At 37.7% G+C, this 21340-nt stretch overlaps 1 protein-coding gene across 6 annotated transcripts in view; it reads left to right on the top strand.

The window, feature by feature from the left end:
• The window catches only part of GRIA4 (glutamate ionotropic receptor AMPA type subunit 4), a 161990-nt gene that overhangs the window by 98459 nt on the left and 42191 nt on the right, over window positions 1-21340 (top strand). For all 6 annotated transcript variants that reach the window (XM_053456480.1, XM_053456478.1, XM_053456479.1 and 3 more), the window contains 4 exons: window positions 3517-3701; window positions 12498-12551; window positions 19760-19918; window positions 20593-20760. In XM_053456480.1, coding sequence (XP_053312455.1) covers window positions 3517-3701; window positions 12498-12551; window positions 19760-19918; window positions 20593-20760 — 566 coding nt within the window. The remainder of the gene's footprint in view (window positions 1-3516; window positions 3702-12497; window positions 12552-19759; window positions 19919-20592; window positions 20761-21340) is intronic.

The raw sequence follows: 21340 nt of genomic DNA, 5'->3' as shown, positions 1-21340 counted from the left end.
TTCCAGGAGGATGGAGGACTTTGACTCACCAGCCTAAAAGCACAATGAATAAAACATTTCAGTCAATGACAATGTGAAGATTTTTACTTTTAGCTGGTAGTCAATAATCTATATGCAAAATCCACACAATTTACTAAGGTTAAGTATAGTTAAAATAAGACATGTTTAATTTATATATGTATATATATATATTCATATTTTTAACAGAGGAACCGATTAGTATGTTTGTGACTTGGGTTACATGGAGCGTTCTTGCTGGTGTGCTGCCTTTATCTATGTCAGGAACTTACATAAATGTGTAGGCATGGATAAACCAGATGCAAAGACTAAACAGCTAGTTTAGCTAGCTGATGTGTACAGGATACAATCTGTCAGCCTGCACCAAAACTCTAGTGTGTATTCTATTTAAATTATGTACAGAGCAGTGGTTCTGAGAATTAGTTTTCTGTTACTGACAAAGTGAACAATGTTTTCATTCGGCCATTGATGCTGTTAAGGTTATGTTCTGGTGGCCACGGGCATTGAGCAACATATTTATCTACAACGCTGCTCCCTAACTGTTGTGCCCTGGGAAATTACGCCATATCCCTGTGATTTGCCTACTCAGAATGTGTGGCACGTGGAACGTCTTGGTATAGTTGGCTAGGCACAGTCTTCCACGGTGTAAATGGGCTTGGTGGGGAGATCAGAGGTCTCCCCTGTAACTAGCTCATTGAGCATTGGTGCAACCAGGTGCCTGATTCACCCCTAATGTGGTGGCAGAGGGACCTCCTGATGTGTCTTCATATGCCTAGTGAGCCTAGGCCAGAATACGCCTCTGTGGGAGTCTTTAATACATTGGTAGCCTCTGATAGGATAATCACAAAGTCACAAAGTTAGACTGCCCAGACTAGCGACCTGCATGTGGTCACCATGTCCATGCTTGAGAAAAGCTAGTGTAGAATAAAGACCATGTTTATAATATTTTCAGCACGTGAAGTGCATTGGTGCCTAAAATTCTACCATTCCTGGGCTGCAATGATTACTCCAGAGTTTTCTTATGCACATATTTATCTCTCCATGTATTCATTTAAACTTCAGTGGGATGCAGTCAAAATATCAATATACGGAGACATATTTGTGTTCCTGAATGTGTTTGCCCATAACGGAACCTGTTTTCCCTCTAAATGCTATGGTATAAACCGCATAATTCATAAAGCTGCAGTTTGGTAGCCACCAGGCAGCGGGGAATCTGACCTTTTTTTATGATTTTTTATTGCTATAGCTTTCAGCCATGCAGATTTAAACAGTATAATTAGCTTCAGCAATGCTACAAAATGTAATTTTTTTAAAAAAAACAAAAAACAGCTATTATGCTATGATTTACAAGGAAACAAGCAATCCGTAAATTCAACTGCTGTTTCTGGCACAGAACTTTGAAATATTTTTGACTGCGCTATAACAGCCCAATATCATAATTCACATATCTGTCCCCGCATTATGCTGTTTCTTGTCAAATGCCTTTTAATCATAGAAGCAGTCTGTTTGGTTATTGTATTCTATGACTGAAGTATGTCGACAATCTGGCTCCCGTTGAAACTAGACAAACACCCACGTTTTGAGTTTTGTTTAACCCTTTCCTTTCGGGGACGATATAGACTGTTGGCTCCCATTCTGTACTGGTACATTTTAACGTGGGTATTTTTAATTTCACACTCATTCCTAGTGTAAGAGCGCTAGGGAATCAGCAGCTGCTCTAACACATATATTTTACATGATGGCACTGTTAGCTCCTCTATATGAAAAATAAAACAGTGAAAACAACATTCTCCTTACCCCACTTCAAAAATGTTGTGCGTTTTAAGTATAAGGGCAAGCCTTCCGGAAAGAGGTCTCACATTTACATGAGCCTACTTTTTAAAGAAACATGAGTTGATCCCTGCCTAGGCAGGAATAAGTGCATGGAGTAGGCAGCCTAACATGGCAACGTTCTACCATGGTAGCCATTGCACTGATTACACCTGCCAATACCTCGCCATAAATAAATTGATGCAACTATTTTTACTAAAAATACCTCCCAGGAACCACAGAAAACGTAACGGGTCATGGGAGATGAAATACACACCAGGGGTGCAAAAAAAGGGGTGTCGTGTATTTTCCTTACAGTATAGTACATTTAGTTTTACTTGCATCTTTGTCATTATTTGTTTTAGCATACATTGTTTATGTGTGTGTGTGTATATATATATATATATATATATATATATATATCATGTGATGAAACCACTCCCAGACAGAAATGGTGGGGTATTAATATCTTTCCTGACTCCTTCCCATCATGGCTTCCTGATGTCCCCTCTGTCACAGCACTAACCCGACACCTTCCAGGTTGTACCCGTACTGCTGAGTGTAGTTAGCGACAGTCTCATTCAATGTCTAACTTCTTGCACTATAGATTCATGCTATGTTCCTACTACTCTGCTGTCACTCTTCCTAACTTACTTCACCTCTATTATCTATTCCTTGTCTCATAAATGCCTCTTTCAATTCTCTTTGCCCTGTCACAGCTACCCCTTCTATTAGCCTTACTGCCTCTGACTTTGCCACATACTTCAATAACAAAATTTAAACTATCAGGTGTGAAAGATTGGCACAGTGCTCTCTCTCTCTCTCCCCCCCTCCCTCCCTCCCTCCCTCTCTCTCTCTCTCTCTCTCTCTCTCTCTCTCTCTCTCTCTCTCTCTCTCTCTACTTCCTCTCATCTCCAAGCTTCTTGAACAAATTGTAGACACCCAACAATAAAATATCTAAATTCTTTAAGGATGCTTAAAAAAACTTAAAACGTTACTCCCATCTTCCTTTAGCTCACCTTCCCTAGTCCCTCTCCTGCCTTCAGACTTAACCCATACTAGTGCGGCTGGTCCATCCCTTATGGCGGCACTTTTACACCCTAACTCCTTCTAGATTGCAAGCTCATTTGAGCAGGGCCCTCCTTATTGCTTGTTTTCTGTAAAGTCAAATTGTTATGTTATATATGTTATGTTATATATTGTTATGTCCTGTTTACCCATTGTGCAGAATATGATGACACTATAAAAAAGCAATAACTAACAATATACAATATACAATAAACTATAAAATAATGTGAAAATTGGGTTAAATGTTTTTCCGTGTCATTGGCTGAGTCATGTGTCCTACATAGGGCTTAATCATAATATTCACATTCCTCACGCGCCTGTTCCATTGATCAGTTGTGTCCCCTCCTGGTATGGTATTGGACAAGCTTTATAATTGATGTCCTTGATCTTACCTTCTTACATCAATTCTAAGTATGTAAATTATTACAAGTTACTCAAGCTTGAAATGAAAACCTTGCAGAAATATATTTAAAACGGATGGCATTTTAAGAAAAAAAAAAAACATATTTTTCCCGGATTTGTTTTATTACCAACACTAAAATATTGTATATTTTTTCATTAATTCACTACCAGTGTTTTGCAGTTAGAGAAATCGATGTTGGTTATTTGTCTTTTTTTTAGGATATTCAATACTCCAAGCAATTATGGAAAAAGCCGGGCAAAATGGATGGCAAGTCAGTGCGATATGCGTGGAAAATTTTAATGATGCCAGTTATAGACGTCTGTTAGAAGACCTGGATCGCAGACAAGAGAATAAATTCGTAATAGACTGTGAAGTTGAAAGGCTTCAGAACATTCTAGAACAGGTAATTATGATTTATTTGCTACTTTTCATTATAGAATGTGTTCACAATTATAAATTGCAATGAATAGCCGTCCCTTTTTTCCCTGATCAATAGTTATTCTTGACCTGTCATGCTCTTTTATTTGCCTTTGTGTTTCATGTCCAGGAGGCACATACTGATGCCTAGATGTCACAGCAGGATGTTAAAGGTTGTCTATATATATTTTTTGTAATTGTAAAAAAATTAAAATAAAACATAAAAGCGAAAAAAAAAGCTCCATGAAACATCTCAGTAGAAGGCGGTTGGAGTTTTATCACGTTTCGCTGTTTTTCACAATAAGATGTCTTTATAGCGGATAAAAGCTTGAAATAAAAAGATGCATTTTAAGTGACATTTTCATAGATTTGTAATGTGTGTGTATATATATATATATATATATATATATATATTTTTATTTTTTTTTTTTACATAGTCACAGTAAGTGATTGCCATCTGCTGGGGTACACATATATAGCAACAATCATTAAAAACAAAAGACCTCTCAAATACCTTAACTGCATATCCTTGGTAAAAGGAGATGATTCTGCCCGTCAGTAATAATTACATCATATTATGCTATATAAAGCTGCATCATATTACAGAAACAGAAGAGTCAGGCGTCAGCCGGACACATATCCTTTTGAGGATCCTTCCAGAAGCATGCAGGAATCCAGAAACAGGGGTCTGGTATAACTGCTCCTTTATAATAGATCTTACAATCCACCCGTTCTCCTCTTGCAATGCAGAATCATTCAGATTTTAAAACGTGGTCTTATCATCAAGGCAACCAAAAGTGCAATCAGCAGGAGAATATCACCGTTTTCTATGGAATTAGCACCACATTGCACTTTTATACATAACATCTTATACAATTTTCTTTTCACTCCTTCCATTTTATTTTCCTTTTCCAAGCTGGGGGCATAGAATATATACAACAGAAATTCAAGATTCGATTTTTGATTCATGAATTACAAGCCTACAAAGTTGCTTACTAATGCACTTAGGGGCACAATATAATGTCCCACACAGTCTTACCAAAAAGAATACATATTACCATATTTGCTCGAATATAAGTCGGGGGCCTCAAATAGAGGTCTGACTATAAGACTAAGATCCCCGCTGCAGGGGACCTGGATTCTCCTCTCTGGCAGCCGGTGGACGTCTGTGTGATGCGCACAGACAACCTCCGCTGCTGCCGGCACTTCCTCTTTGGCGTGACATGAACTTCCGGTGCTCCATCATAGAAGCCCCAGCGGAAGTGCTGGGCAGAAGAGGAGGTTGCACAAAGCACAGCTTCCTTCCTCTCACACGGTTTGACAATTTTTGTCACTGATTGGCTGCTTGAAGTGGCCAATCAGTTGCAAAAAAAGCACTGCCATTGAACTTAATGGGAGTGCTTTATGTGCATGCACCCAGGGAGGGTCTCATTATACCCCACCAGAGACATTTGCCGAGTCAGCATGGGAGCCGTCTGGTGGTTAGTATACCATGAACTCATCTTCTGAAAGGGAGATACCGGGGGATGGGGGAAAGGGGCAAATGGATATCTGGGGGACACCAGGATAATTTAAAGGGGCCTTTAAATATATTAACATACATATGATGGCTGAAGTGTCCCTTTAAGTTGCTATAGCACATTGTTAATTAATTATGATGTCACTTCTACAAAACTGGAAACATTCAGTGAGCAATATGTGTCATTTTTGTACGAGATGCTAAAAGCCGCTCCACAAACTACTTTTTCAAACGTTTCTAAAAATTCACATTTACATAAAAAAGCATTTTAGTCGGTAACCTTCTTTTCCGCCTCATATTCCTTTTGCGGTTGTTTATGCATTTAGACAAATCTAACCAACCAATAATTGTTAATTATCTGTTTCACAAATCTCCTACAACATCTGTTAAGTGAATCCAGAGCTTGTTTAGTAGATTTCAACTGATTCCTCCTGACACTTTTCTAATGTGTAATTTCCACCACTGATGTATTTCTACAAATAGTGCCCTGCTGTGCCCTAATAGACACACTTGATGTACTGTAAAGCTTTTTCCAGAACTGGTTTGCTGATGAGTCCATGATTCATTTTAATTTGTAGCCATCTTCTATTATCCCAGATGATCGCTGCAAAATACTACAGTCTTTTAGATGATGGAACGCGTAGTTCTAAAATCTTACACAGTCGCCTTTGTCTGCTTCCCAAAATTCCCTATCCGTTATTAATTTATTATCCATAATATATTGAATAATCAATAAATGAGACAAAAAATGGTATCAAAAAGTACAAACTTTAAAGGGTTGTACTTTTTTATGCATTTTTGACACCTTCCTTTCCTATATACTTCACATGTCGGGGACACCATAACTTTATTGTGTTTTATGAGAAGTGCATCATTACCATGTTTATGTTTTTTTATATGTTTATTTGTGATTACGGGTATCACAGTTCAGAGTGCAGCTTCACTATCAGTTAAGCGCTGTAGTCACACCTTGCGTTTTCTCAATAAATGAGAAATATTGACATTATTATTGACAGTATGTTTGTTTCAAATGGGTACCAGCCACCAATGCAAACTATACATATGAGCATTAGAAACCCACATGTGTCTATGAGTGGGAGCAGCCATCTTAATTCCCCATACTCCCAACCTGGTGCATAATTAGTCCTCCTCGATATGCTGATTCTCCCCAGAGAAGAGGTTTTACTTTACTGAGAGGGCTTCAGTTGTAGAGGCTAATACAGTAAGCAAATTTAAAGTTGAATCCAAGACGAGTCCAGGTTTCAGTCCATACGGCAGAGAAAACAGGCGGAATTAATGGGCCAAATGGTTCTTATCTGCCATCAAATTCTAGATGAATCTGTTCCTATGTGGCTAGGTTTCCACTTGGGTTTTTGTCCTGCGTTTTTTTCTTGATGAAAAACGCCAGGAAAAACGCCAAGAAAACTGCCGCTGCATTTACCTGCGTTTTGGCGTTTTTTCTGGAGTTTTTTCTGGCGTTTTAGCCTTTCTGTGGAAATTGCTTTTTTTGACCTTAGGCAGTTTTTCCAGCCTTTACAAGTTAGAACTTTCACCCAGCTAAAAGGGATTAGGATAAATGGCAAGTATCTGCCCTCTCCTGATGTCATTTACTTGGTAGACCCTTTTGTCTCTTTTCTGTGGTTTGTAAGGCATGCTTTATTCCGAATGTCTGCTCCTCTGGGAAGATTGGCCCCAAATGATGGTGCAAATTGTTTGCTGTTGCTTTTGGCACGCAGGATCCAGTCGCGTATGTTTGTTTGTAATGGCATGTTTGTTCCAAATGGTGTAAAATTCAATATGAACCAGTCCAGGACTTTGTTTTGTGTGAAACTGTTTGTTTTCAGCCTATTTCTCGTAGGACACACAGATACTGGGTCCATCCTCTGCATTATAACTGTGGAAAAAACGCCATAAAAAACGCCAAGGCAATAAACCCACATGGCTTTTTCATGGCGTTTTTTCTCTCCCATAGACTTCTATTGGAGAAAAACGCCAAGATTTCTTGCAAAAAACGCCAGAGTGTGAACATGCTGCGATTTTGAAAAACTGCCACAGAGCCCAAAAAAGCAGAAAAACGCCAAAGAGGACTGAAAAAACGCCAAACAGAAAAACGCCAAGTGGAAATGGCATTTTGCGATTTCCTATTGAAGAACAGCTAACATCTGGCTGCAGCCGTTTTTCACTAAAAAAACGCCAGGTGGCGCTATTGGCGTTTTTATAGGTGTTTTTAGCAAAAAAAAACCAAGTGGAAATCTAGCCTGTGGATGATCAACCAATGTAAGCAAATAAACATGGCTCATTTTACTTTTAGTAAATCAATTCCTTCATTCAGATTTGCATTTAGTGTTTTAGTGGTGTTTTGGATGATTTAAAGGTTTAGAATCAATGTATTGCACGTTTGAACATCAAAGAAGTAAACAGTAGTATAAGTAATTACAATATCGTTTTACACTTGACTTTTTAATTTGCTGCGGCTTACAATTTACAACTCAAATTATCTTTTAAAGTATCTGTTACAGAAAGAGACTCCGTCAGTAATTCTGAAGCTTCCTTCATTGATGAGTTGGAAGGCTAAAGCTAGTTATGTGGGATCTAAGGAGATAAATGTCATAAAACATAAAAAATCTCGATACAAGTGCACAATTTATATTAGAGTCAGAGGAGTGGGTGTGCTGAATGTTGTCTCCGCCTCTCCCAATATTGCCCCACCCACAGCGGCTACACCAATGAGTAACTTGTTCCATAAACCTTTCCCGGAAAGAGTTAAGCCCGCCACACCTTGAATGAAATACCCGCATGCAAATTATTTACAACCTTCCGGAGTGTTAAGTTCAACATGCATTCCTTGTTTAACATGCTATTTTTGATTGCTTGTTTTAAAACCTTAGATAAATTAGCTTATTAACAATTCATGAATTATAAATACATTTCCCCTGGCACCTACACGTTAAGCATTTTAAATATTACGTTTGTGGCAGGCTACTAACTCACACGACGTATAACTGAAGTCAGATGTATTAAGGAAAGCTGGAAACATTTTAGAATTTTTCAAATTTAAAATCCGATGAGCGTAATTACATTACATTTATTTATATAGCGGCAGCAGATTCTGTAGTGACTTTATAATCGGGGACAGTGAAAGGATTTAACAAAGACAATTTGATAACATTTTTAAAACATATTAAGCGAGAAGGAGAAGAGGTCCCTGCTCTTGCGGTGTTATAATCTATTGGATTCATTAATTTGTGTGTAGATACAGACCATAATGTATTTTGTTACACATTAGACTCATGGGTGTACCCGGGGCTGATTCTATATTTGGCACCCCCCTACTTTAAAATGTAAAAGCACCCACATTTACTCTTACTCATGCTCTCTCGCATTATCACTCACACACTCATGCACTCACTCTCAATGTCTTCCTACCTTCTGCGCCTGCCTCCTTCATGTCCCTGTCTCCTTTCCCCAGCTCTGCTTCTTTTCTTTACTCTTCTTGTTATTCTGTCGTCTTTCTTCTGTCTTTGTAGGCTTTTCCCTGTGTCTTCTTTCTTCGTCCCCTTTTCCGTGAACCAGTCCTCCCGGTGCACTTCCGTAAAAGCGAGCTTCCGGACACATCCTCTCCTCCGATAGGAAGAACGTATAATATACTTGAAGAAGATAGTTTTGAAAGCTTGGAATCGATTATATGCCAGTTAGCCAATAAAAGTATCATCTTTACCAAATCTAATTTCTCTCTTTCCATGGCTAACACAGTACAACTCCAAAACTGTATAGATGTGTTTGGAAGTACTGTGATTATATATAAGCATACCCTTTAAAAAAAGAAAAGGCTTCTTTTGTCTCCTTAATATGTTGCTTAAGGTGGTTTGGTGCTACTTCACAGCTTTACAATCAATTCACACAGAATTATAACCATCAATAGCTATAAAGGCAGAGAAAGTAAAATATTACTGATGACGAGTTCACCGTCACCGTTAGGGTAAAAATGAGAGTTTACGAGTCAACATGACATTTCTATGCTGTTTTTACATATTAGAAATTCACATTTTGAATAGATAGAAATTACAATACATTTTGCAGACATTACTTCACTTTATGTGCTATAGTTTTGTGTAACAAGTTTGTATGTCACATATTTATTATACCGAACCATGTAACATCTCAGTATAGGGTCCTGTGTATCAATGATACATTAGTTATTCGTAGAAATTAACAAATGCAGTAAAAATTATATTTTCATAAACCAAGGATAACCTGCATTATATTTTTTTTTTCGTTTTTTTGATGTTTTTCCGTAATTTATTTTCTTTTTGATGATGTATCGCAAGCATCTTTATCCCACGGTGATTCATTTTTTTCTTGTTTGCAATAGTCACAACACAGCATGGATTTAGCATCTATTAATCAACTCACACAGTATGCAAAAAAAGTCAGACATGAAAACAAGAGTCCTGGGTTGCATCTAATTTTAATTTGAATTCTAAAACATTCTTTGAAAATTTTAACTAATATGTTATAGCATGGTATTGCAAACTTTTTTTCACCTACAAAACTAAAATATGGTTGTTTTTTCATATTTATAAAGTATAAAAGGTATATACTTTGATATACCAAGAATAACACCTGGTATAGGTGTCAGGATAAGGATCCACAGCACAGTTGGTATCAACTGATAAACTGCATTGGAACAACAGGATTTTAGTCAAGGTCAGGTTAACTGGAGCAGGACTCAAGACGTCAGGATACAGAGATAAGGCAGGAACAAAGGTCAAGGTCAAGCAGAGGCCTGGCACACAGGTCAAGCTCCATAGGCAGCAGTACAGTAGGATAAGACAAACTCATGGTCAGAGTAAGGTAAGAAATTGAAAACCGGTGCAGGACAAGGCAATATCAGAGAATAACAACCAGAGACTATAAATAACTCTTACATGGGCAAGGGCTACAAGCACAGTGAGGGTATTTAAGGGGTAGAGATCAGGAGAGGATAGATAGATCTGGGTGTCATCAGCATAGAGGTGATATTGAAGGCCAAAAGATGAGATTAGTTTGCCAAGTGAGGTAGTGTAAAGAGAGAACAGAAGGGGTCCTAGAACTGAGCCTTGGGGACCTAACTGAGAGGGGGAGGGGAAGTGTTACTGGAGAGAGACGCTGAAGGTACGATCAGAGAGGTAGGAACAGGAGAGGGTCATGGAGACCAAGATCATGAGGCGTTTGAAGGAGAAGAGGGTGGTCCACATTGGCGAAAGTGGCAGACAGGTCCATTGGGATTAAAATAGGGTAGTGGCCCTTGCATTTAGCAGTCATTAGTCATTAGTAATTTTAGTAAGCGTGATGACAGTAGAATGTCGAGGGCAGAAACCAGATTGAAGAGGGTCAAGTAAGGAGTTGGAATAAAAAAACGTAATTAATTGGGTATAAATTGGGTAAGAATTTTCTCTTAAATATTTAGAATGCATGTTAACACAGGGCATATGTTTGAAAATTGTTGTTAGAACATGCTATCTTTACAGATATGAAACAAGACGCTTCAAAATCTTGTAAAAGATCACACTGTTATGGTGTGTAAATCTAGATATATACCCATATGTAACATTGTAATGTTCAGATCAAAGTTCCTTATTCAAATGCATTATTATAAATAAGCATGGAGAAAGCTTCAGCATGAAGCAATCATTTGAAGGGTCATAAAAGCCTCAACTGCAATGCATCTCACTCATAAAAAAATCGCTGCTTTATGTTTATTTATAGTCATGCATTTGAAAGCAGGGTTTTGAACTGAGGAGTACATTAGCTTTTTTTATGGCAGCATCTGCTACCAATTGAGAGTTGAGTTGTGGTGTCTTGTATATCTTCCCTCAAGTCAAAGTGCAGGATCGAGATACATTTATTGTAACAGCAAACAGACAATGACAGAGTCATGAAGTGTAGGTCAGTAAGACATTTGCTGCCCACCTCTCTTAGACCCCAATGAGGACGGGATAGGCGAGTAGTAACTTTTAAATATACATAACTGGACACAAGGTGAGCATTGACAAACCTGGGGATCAGGCCCTTCGTGATAGACTTTATTATACTGGGGTGAGTTCTGGGGATCAGCCATTCACAACTGTTTGTGATCACTACAGGAGGAATTTGGTGGGTAGCGGGTAGTTGAGTTAAGGGCAAGATGCTTACCATAAACCATTAGTTTATAACTTGCTTTAACTTCTCATCAACCAGTAGAGGGCACCAACCCTTGGTATCCCTTTACTACCCACTAGGCTCAGTTGGATTAGTCCAAATCTTTCCATGTCCTTTCTCCACCTCTCGTTCTTTTACTACCGGGACATCCCTACTAATAATGGTCCTCCACATATTTCTCTCTATTCCCACATCCATCTATGGCACTATCTCCACCTTTCTCCATAAATTAAGTGTTTTGATATATATATATATATATATATATACCTCATTCTCTCTAGGTTGTCGGTTTGTCAGTTCAAGTTTAGTCATAGCCTTAGAATAAATGTATTGGAAAAAGCACTGTGTAATAATAAATAATAAATAACAATAATAATAAGGAACAATAACAATAACAGACAATTTTAAAATACTTTACATTTGTGAAGGACGTCCCCTGCCTTTAAAAAAAAAAAAAAAAGTTTTGAAAGTCTTGACTTCAATTCTCCATGATAAAACTAACTTTTATTTGTTTTATACAATTAGATAACTTCCCTATTTTAATGCTATAAATGAAAAGTTAAGATTAAGATAACTGCCTATTTAATCCGGGTGATTTAGTGATTGCACAATTATGATTCAATTCCATTTCCAGTAGTACTGCATGGTGTGACATTTTTTTTTTTTTTCCATTATTTACTACTCAGCACAACATGATCTGCAAGCCAAACAAGCTATAAGTAACATAAATTATGTTGGAAACTTTTGGATGTTAGCCATTACAAAAAAACCCACAAACCATTAAATCATTAGTGTTTGACTATGTAATACCGTCTACTGAAAGGAAAGGGAATCAAGGAAGTTTAAGAAAACTAAACTTATGTTTTTAGGTACCCCATAAAACAGAGCTACAGGCTGCAATTACGGTAATAACAATAAGACATAACACTGTGACTTTTTAAAAGCACCCTTTATCGTAACCCATATTGTAACCCATCAGGAACAACTTTCCCACAAAAGGATCACGTGTCATGGCTCCATTAAATGATGTCATCTTAGTTTTATTTGTGGATGCTATAACATTTTTTTTCCCATTTCTTCTAGATTGTAAGCGTTGGAAAACATGTTAAAGGTTACCATTACATCATTGCAAACCTGGTAAGTATGTGGTTTATTTTTTAACCTGTGAATGTTTATAGTGATGAATTAGTGATGCTGTTCTATCCACTCCTCTAAATGTGCCCATTGGCACAAAGACCGCTGGTGCCCACGCAGTTTATTTATTTTTTATTTTAAGGATTTATTGGAAGGGTTTACGCATGAGTCATAGAAAATCTTCCATCCTAACACATTATTCTTTCTTTAGTTTTATTAATGAGCAATGACCTATTTTCCTTTAAATGCAAAGCTTTAAATTGTTGAAAAGTCGCTTTTTATTCTGTTTATATTTTGTACCATATGTTATTTAATAACACATTATTATTATTATTATTATTATTAATGTATTTATTGGAAATAAAAAAAAAGCATTCCCAAGGATTTGGGGTTTTTTCTTGAGTGATATTAATCTCAACATTTACAGTGACAAATGCATTTAAAGATATATTATACAGAATAGATGTTTGTCCTTCGACATGTTCCCTGAAAGCCTATTAAGCATATATATAAAAGTTAACTCAGAATATGTATTTAATATTTAATATTGATGGGCTGATGTTTGCTTAAACATTTGTCATAAAATATGTCTACCATAATTAACATTATTATAATGATATAATATGATAATTTTTAGTAGAAAATTTACTTAGATAACTCCATTAGATAATGCCTCAGTAACATAAAATATTAGTGAAAAGCTAAAAAAAAAATCTGAAAATTAGACTAGCTCGTTTAGCATGTTAAGCAAAAAAAAAAAACCTCTAGCATATCTTATTTGATTTTCTGAAGGTTTAAGCACATTAAAGCAGAAACATTTCACAAGCATTTTCAGTTCCTATGGCAATGACCGTGTCTCCTTTGGCAATTAAAGGCACACTCCAGTTGTATTGTCATGTTGAATGCATTTTACTCCATACAAATCAAGATTATTTAGTTGTTGGAGTTCTTTTGTCTCATTTAACTCCTCCCTCAACAGCTCCTACTGAAAGCAGGGAACATACTTCAATATGCTTCCTAGAGAATAATTATAATACTATTTTATTATATTAATATGTTATTGATTTTTTTATTAATATATTATTTACTGAGCACATGCTCAGTAAAACTCTCATTCTAAGCAACAAGCCCATATTTAAATCAAAGGGAGTAGCAGCAACCAATCACATGTATGCTATCTTAGCACAGGTGCTTTGCCAGCACGTGATTGGCTTCTGTTGAAGTGCCACTGAGCATGTGCAAGAACTGTGCATGCTAAAGTGTCCTGCCCTCACGATGTGTTGCTAGTACAAAGTTTGGCAGACAGCGAACATCTTCTCAATAAAAACCCAGGAAGCAAGGGTACTGTTTGGACTCTTACTGAGACTCTTTAATATTTGATTTCTATTTTCATCCTTTTTACTTTTACTTTTGTAAAACTGCAAAATATACAGAATTAGGAACATTTATTAGAACATTGTTTGTACACATGCATACAAGTGACATTGACATACAAGGCATTCATGACTATTCAAATATCAACTGACAGAAAACAAAGGCCTATCTAGCCAAGCTCATATCACCTCACTGACATGAAAATAATATACACCAACATGAAACAGTACTTAAATCAGTGAAAGTATATACTAATGCATTTAAAACAATGACATACAGACTTATATTTCCAAGGCCTATGTGTAAGAAAAAGAGCTCATAACTGTTACTTCCCCTGCTTACAGTGGAATAACCTGGAACAGGAAGTTGACAGGAAGTTGACAGAAACATGACCAAAGTTTACCACCACAACTTTATATATATATACTAAGCACAAACATATATACAAATATCAGAATAGAGACAGAGGTCTAATTTACTAACGCCAGTAACTAAACAATGAATGTTTCAATTTGCACAGAGTATTTACTTTTATTACAAGTATAAAGGGTTTATTTTAGAAACAATTATCACCTTGATATCATGCATGCATTTCCTGTCCTATTCATTACCTCATGCCATGATCAGGTCATTTAATCTGTTATTTTTTTATGCATGTACTAATTGTCTAAGTGTTATAAGAAAATGTCTTTTTGTGTATCTTTTTTTTTTTTGAAGACTTTTTTGTTGTCGATGAAGAAAGTTGCCAGTGCTCCAAAGTGTAGGGCCACATACTAGGTCCCTAATGTTCTCCTGTGGGGCCTGCACTCCCTAAAGGGGGATGTGAAGTCCCTTTCCTCCCTGGCCAAAACCAAAGGAGGATCTGATCGTCTAGGACAGGGGTAGGCAACCTTCGGCACTCCAGGTGTTGACTACATCTCCCATAATGCTCTTACAGTCATAATGCTGGCAAAGCATCAGGGGAAATGTAGTTCACAACATCTGGAGTGCCGAAGGTTGCCTACCCCTGGTCTAGGACCTCCCGAAGAGGGGATGCGCTTAAGTCTTCATGAGGGAATGGCAGCCCAAAAGCACACAACCTCACACCAAAAAAGCTGAGTCTTCAGTGGACCAGTTCCATCGTGGTATTTTCAGCGTAAACCATATAAGGGCAGAAAATGCACACAAAAACAACTCGGAAACTCGTGATTCTATGCCGTGTTACCAGCCCTAACCTATGGCTGGTAAATTAAAAAACTCTCCTCTGCCACCAGCTGTTGGCTAGGGAAATTTAAGTGAGACTGAAAAAATGAAGGGTCCAGGTGTGGATTGTGTTCCTACCAGCATGTGCTTGTGAGGTGAAAAAAGTTCCCCCACACAGCCACCCACTTGCCAAGCACCCTGGCTGACCAAACCTTCCATTTCCCACAGATACTCACTTGATCTTAGCCAAAAGGCAGAGAAGTGGCGAGTTGTGTATTTTAAAGAAAAATCATCTTTCTTATGACCTTCATCCAAGCAGTAGTTTAGTAAAGCAGACAGCTCCAGTCAGCTGCATTATGTTTTATGTTGGTGTGACTGCCTGTTACTAATGAATGTGATTCCCGGACTAGCGTTAATTTTGTGATTAGCATTCTAAAGATGTCCACTTTTACTAAACAAGTATGAAGTATGATTTGAAATGCAGAGTGATGAAGCTAATCTGTCAGTTTAATAGGTCCAGTTATTTTTAGGATGTTTCATTTTTGCTCAGATCTTGAATACGTTTTATTTTAGTGTCTGAGACTAATTCTAGGGGAGAAATCTGTGCAAGTATTGGAATTGCAAATTCTAAGTTTTCAAGTAGATTGCAATTTTCTTTGCTTCCGCTGCAGAAAATCAATGCGTGATACGTTTTTGGACTCAATATCCCCCTACTTCCCTAGCCAAGAAGAATGTTACAGCTTGCTGCTCTTAAGCAGCAGATTTTGTTTTTTATGTGATAAAACAGCAGTCTTAAAATATATACTTGGACGTGTCTTCATGTCTGGGTCTTTCGCTCCACCTGTGGTACTGTACGGTGTGGCAGTAACATTTTGTTGACTTGTGCTATTAACAGTAACATTTTGTTGACTTGTACAGTAGAGTTGTTTTTGGTCCATTTGCAAGTTTTTAGTTAACTTTTTTGGTCCATTCGTTTTTGGACAACAAATTTTGTTTCTTACCCTTTCGCTTCAGATGAAAAACAGAGGGCTTTTTACATCTGGAAGTGACATTCGTCACTCGCCCTCGTTCACTCTCTCATGCTCAGTAACGTTCTCTCACACTCTCACTTACTCTCTCTCATGTTCTCTATGAATGTCTTCTCTGCTGGCTGCTTTCATACCCCTATCTCCTTGCCACGCAGCTTCTTCTCTTGCGTCTTCTAGTTCTTCTGTGTGCGTCCGCTGCTCCAAGATGTCTTCTTTCTTCGTCTGCTGGACGTGGCCTCCCGGTGAACTTCCACAAAGGGCAAAATGGGGAGAGAAGCTGCAGATACAGTGGAGGAATTTAAACACGCATGGGATAGGCATAACGGTATTCTGATTCTAAGACAAGACAATGTTGAGTCTTACCTAAGGAGAAAATGGGCCAAATAGTTCTAATCTGCCACTAAATTCTGTGAAATATATTAACATCCTGTTTTTAGGACCCGTGTGACTTTTTTTTCTTTCCATAAAGACATTTCTCACCTATTATGAAGTCACTGCACCATTTTGGTGATTCTTGAACTTAAGGTTTGGGTGAGGAGAAATATAAAGGTTTCAGAGCACAAAACAAATTAATCAAGTTAGTTGAACAGTTTTTAGTAGCTTTCCTGGCGTAAAATAGTAGTCCTTTATGAAACCAACCATTTCATAAACAATTACACTGGCTGGTAAACTGAAAACAACAGCGTGCGTTGTAATTGTTCCCATTAACATTGCTTAAAAAAATTATTTTTGTTAAACTGTTGCATCCTTTTGCTAGAACTGCCATTTTTCAGTGCATTGTCACTTTTTTATATTTGTCTTGCCACATACTTTACAATTTAAAACTACAAAACACAACGTTTTTCCAAAAGAAATATCGTGGATTGTTTTGGTGTTTTGTAAAATCACACGGCTCAGTGACATCCCATCTTCTTTGCCATATGTCATGCTTTGTAGATTATGATAAATCTCACACACTCTCTTCAAGCTTCACGGCTCTATTGCAGCTGGAAAAGCAATAAAACTGCACGCATAAAATAAGAAGAAAAAAAATAAAAGGAAAAACTAGGAATTCAAGGAAATCCACGGCTTACAGAACATTGCTTCTTTTAGCTTTTCTGTTCATCTGCAAAAAGGCACTACTTCAAAGATCACTTATTTTATGTTATAATTTTAATGTCCTGTAGAGACATATCAAAGCAGGACACATGTTATAAGTTACCTCTTGAAAAAGAAGAGTGTGGTGCCTTCCTATAGCTAGCAGTAGGGCCACCACATCAGCCATGTTTTCCAGGACACGTATAATTTTTACATATTGCTGACCACCCCATTTCTGCTATACAGTGTGTGGGATTATATCTGACTAATTGGTTCCATTCTATACATCACACATACTGCAGGGCATCACTTCACCTGTGCTGGTCAGCAATATGTGTCCTGGAAAACATGGCCGATGTGGTCACCCTACCTGGCAGATATGTGTTCTGCACACCCTGGCATGGCAGAATCTCATTATGAAAGCCCATGTACAAGTGAAGATAACACCATGGTATACATTTTACCCTAATTCATAATAAGCATGTACTCTATATCCTAAAATGAGATAGGTGAAAATTAAGGAATAGTTGTGATTGAAGAATTGTATGAAATTGTACAAAGGATTCACACGTGTCTTCTGTTAATGAAGAGGGTCTAAAGCCAAAAGTGGGCTGACAAGGTCTGAGAAAGGGCAAGCATTCTTGCTCGGGATAAGCATTTTCTGTGGCCTTGTTCTAGGTACCTGGGACAATGGCAGGCATCAACAAAGGACACTGCACAAGAGCGCAGCCATAAGATCCTTAGGTGGGCAAGGATAAGCAGAAGCAGAGATGGCAGGACAATTACATGAAAGGGCACAAGCAAGCCTTCGCAAAGGCTGCTTGAACCACTCGTTAATAATCAGCATTTTAACAAAAAGGAAGAGAACTTATTGGGACGATCATAAGCCGCACATCACATGATGTTCACGTAAGGTGATACATATATATCCCGTCTACAAGATTTCACTCGGGCTGCCCCATATCTCTGGAATCTACTCCCAAGGCACCTTCAGCATTCACCCTCCCTCCCAACATTCAAGAGACATCTCAAAACTCACTTCTTCAGAGAAGCCGCGCCATCTTAGCTGCTAGAACTTCCCTGTCATTGATACCCCCCACACTACCTCTCACCCTTTCTCTGTGCCTTATGTTTGTCACCCCATTCCCTCAAGATTGTAAGCTTGCAAGCCGAGCCTCTCCACCTAATGTATCGGTTTGTCTTAGTCTGTCAATTCTAGCCTTGTCATATCCCTTGAATATATGTATTGTATTAAGCGCTGCGTAAACTGTTGGCGCTATATAAATAAAAGATAATAATAATAATATATATAATATATATGTAATATTTAATTTAAACATACATATGATTGACAAACAAAAGGTCAATCCATACATAGTTTCAATACAGTTATGCTAACCATTGTGATAGTGGCTGTTTACTATTAAAAGTATTTATATTTTTCTTTTACTATTTTGTACAATTTTACTTTATTGAATACAATTCGGGTTTTAGTTCACCTTGTTCCAATAAAATTCTTATGTGCAGACCTGTAGGTCACCGTTGTTCTCGGCCATCTGATATTTTGGTTAAGGTTCCCTGGTCAAAGATCACACTGAGCTTACTGTGGCAGTGTTAATGAGATCTCACTTATCCAATTAAATCATATCCACAGTAGGCTTTCATGAGTCTGAGTGATTAAGTCCCAGACATTAAATTGTTTACCACAAGGCAGTGTGAGGAGTCAGGGTGTTTGTTCTAGTAGTTTGAGATAAGGCGATCCAACTAGCAAACATATAGATGATTAATATGCAGCAGACAACATCATAACCCTTTTGAAAACTAATTTTTATATATACTAATAATATAATATAATAATATATTAATTTGTTATGTTACATACTACTTGTTATGTCCTGTCTACCCATTGTACAGCGCTACGGAATTTGATGGCGCTATATAAAAAAATAAATAATAATAATAATATACAAAACAGTTGTATCGTACATATGATGATAACGTGGGTTTAAAAAAATACGTATTATTTGTTCAGGTAGTATTTTGGTTCCAGTTCAGGTGGCTCTGAACACGTTTTAAAAGCTAGTTTTGCTTGATTGAACCTAGTTGTTCACTTTAATCCAGATATTTTGTAATATTGGCGTCTATGATTATAACGGCCGGGGAGGCAAGTCAGGGTTTTAGTGACTGCAAAGCACATTCTATCAGTGGAAATGAGACTAATTTTATTTTATTATGTCATATCTAGAAAGTAGGTATTTGTATGTGTTTTATATTTTAAATAGGTTTACATTTAATAAACCCAGCCTTTTATGAGTGAATATTTTTCACTCCTCAGTTTCTCTTACAATGGCTTATTCAACCAGTAAGTACATTCTGGAAAACACTCATAAAATGGCTAAGCACGTTTTAATTCACACTCTATAAAAATGCAGGTCATTATTTCACATTTCATTTTATGATCTCCTACATTCAAACCTGAAACCGTAAAAAGAATGCCATTGTTTGCATTTGAGAACAATAAATCGTAACCTTGAGTTCCTTCTTTCCCAGGGAATCAAGGACATTTCGCTTGACAGGTTTATGCATGGCGGAGCTAACGTAACAGGATTCCAGCTGGTAGATTTTAATACTCCAATAGTGACTGAACTAATGCAGAGATGGAAGACACTTGACCAACGGGAGTACCCGGGATCAGAGAGCCCTCCAAAGGTAACTAGCTATTGATTGGTTGCTATGAAAAAATAGAAGTTGCAGATACGTCTTCATAAGTCATGTTTTATTGCCTGTAAGTAATGGAAAGGAAGGCATTTTCAGCAGTCAACGGTGAAAATCGAATACTTATATTGGAGATTAGTAATGAACGAGGACTGAAGTTAAAGGAACAAGATTTATGATGATCCTTGCTACTGGAAGATGTTATGATCCTGGCGACTGGGAGATATTTGTTGTATGTTTCATTTAAGTGCGATTGAGTTGTGATAATCAATTGTTTATAATATTCATTTAGGAATTTGAAGTGACACTAATTTCTTATAAAATTTAGAATGTAACCAAGATTTTTTCCAGATTTGTTATCTATAATTCTTACAATGTAGTACCGAGCCACTAACAATACTGCCATTTTTATTCTAGCATGATGTTTAGCATGTAAGCCGTTTCAACCAGCAATAAAAATAAGTTGACAAGATGTCACTTTGAACTTCACAAATCATCTGTTTTCAGGAGGCCCCTGTAGCTAATAAATAATGGTTTCCTGGTGGCTAAACATTACTTTTTCTTTGTAGCAACCTCTTGTCCCTCATAAAATGTGTATATCTGCCTAGAAACATCATATTAGGTTAGTGAATTCTGGGTCTAATGCATATTGAATTTTTCTCTTGAAGTATACTTCTGCACTAACATACGATGGTGTACTTGTAATGGCTGAAGCTTTTCGGAATTTACGGAGGCAAAAAATTGATCTTTCAAGAAGAGGGAATGCGGGTGATTGCCTTGCTAACCCAGCTGCTCCTTGGGGTCAAGGAATTGAAATGGAGCGAACTCTCAAACAGGTGATTACTATACTTTATTATTTTTAAGGTTAGGTAGACACCCTCACAGGAAAATTTGCAAATCAGGGGCATAACAATCATGGCTGCAGGAGTTGCAACCCGGGCAACCACCCCTCCACATTTAAAGCCACTAGGTGCGGGTAATACCCAAAGCTAGCGACATGGAGATTCTAGACACGATGTGTCTGACTGAAGCAGCATGCTCAAAGTGACATATCATCCACTTTGTAAACGCTGCATCAGTCTGCACACAGCTGGAGGAAAAGAGAGACACCATTCCTGCAGGTAAATGTTGTGGGCAAGGGCACAGGCAGGCTTTTTGGGACAAAGGGTGGTACAGCTAGGCTGTTTGGGGGCACTGATAAGCTGTTTGAGTCAAAGAGGACACAGACAACCTGTTTAGGGTAAAGATGGCACACAAAAGCTGTTTGGGGCAAAATGGCACACGAAAGCTGTTTGGGGTCAAAGATGGCACCGACAAGCTGTTTAAGGCAAAGCTGGCAGGAGCAAGCTGTTTGGGGCAAAGATGGCACAAGCAAGCTGTTTGGGTAAGATGGCACTAATGAACCGAGGGCAAAGG

The sequence above is a fragment of the Spea bombifrons genome, chromosome 2 (genome assembly GCF_027358695.1).
Source record: "Spea bombifrons isolate aSpeBom1 chromosome 2, aSpeBom1.2.pri, whole genome shotgun sequence".
In the NCBI taxonomy this organism is placed as follows: domain Eukaryota; kingdom Metazoa; phylum Chordata; class Amphibia; order Anura; family Pelobatidae; genus Spea; species Spea bombifrons.
Note: the sequence above shows the minus strand (reverse complement) of the source record. Positions and strands in the feature narration are given on the sequence as shown.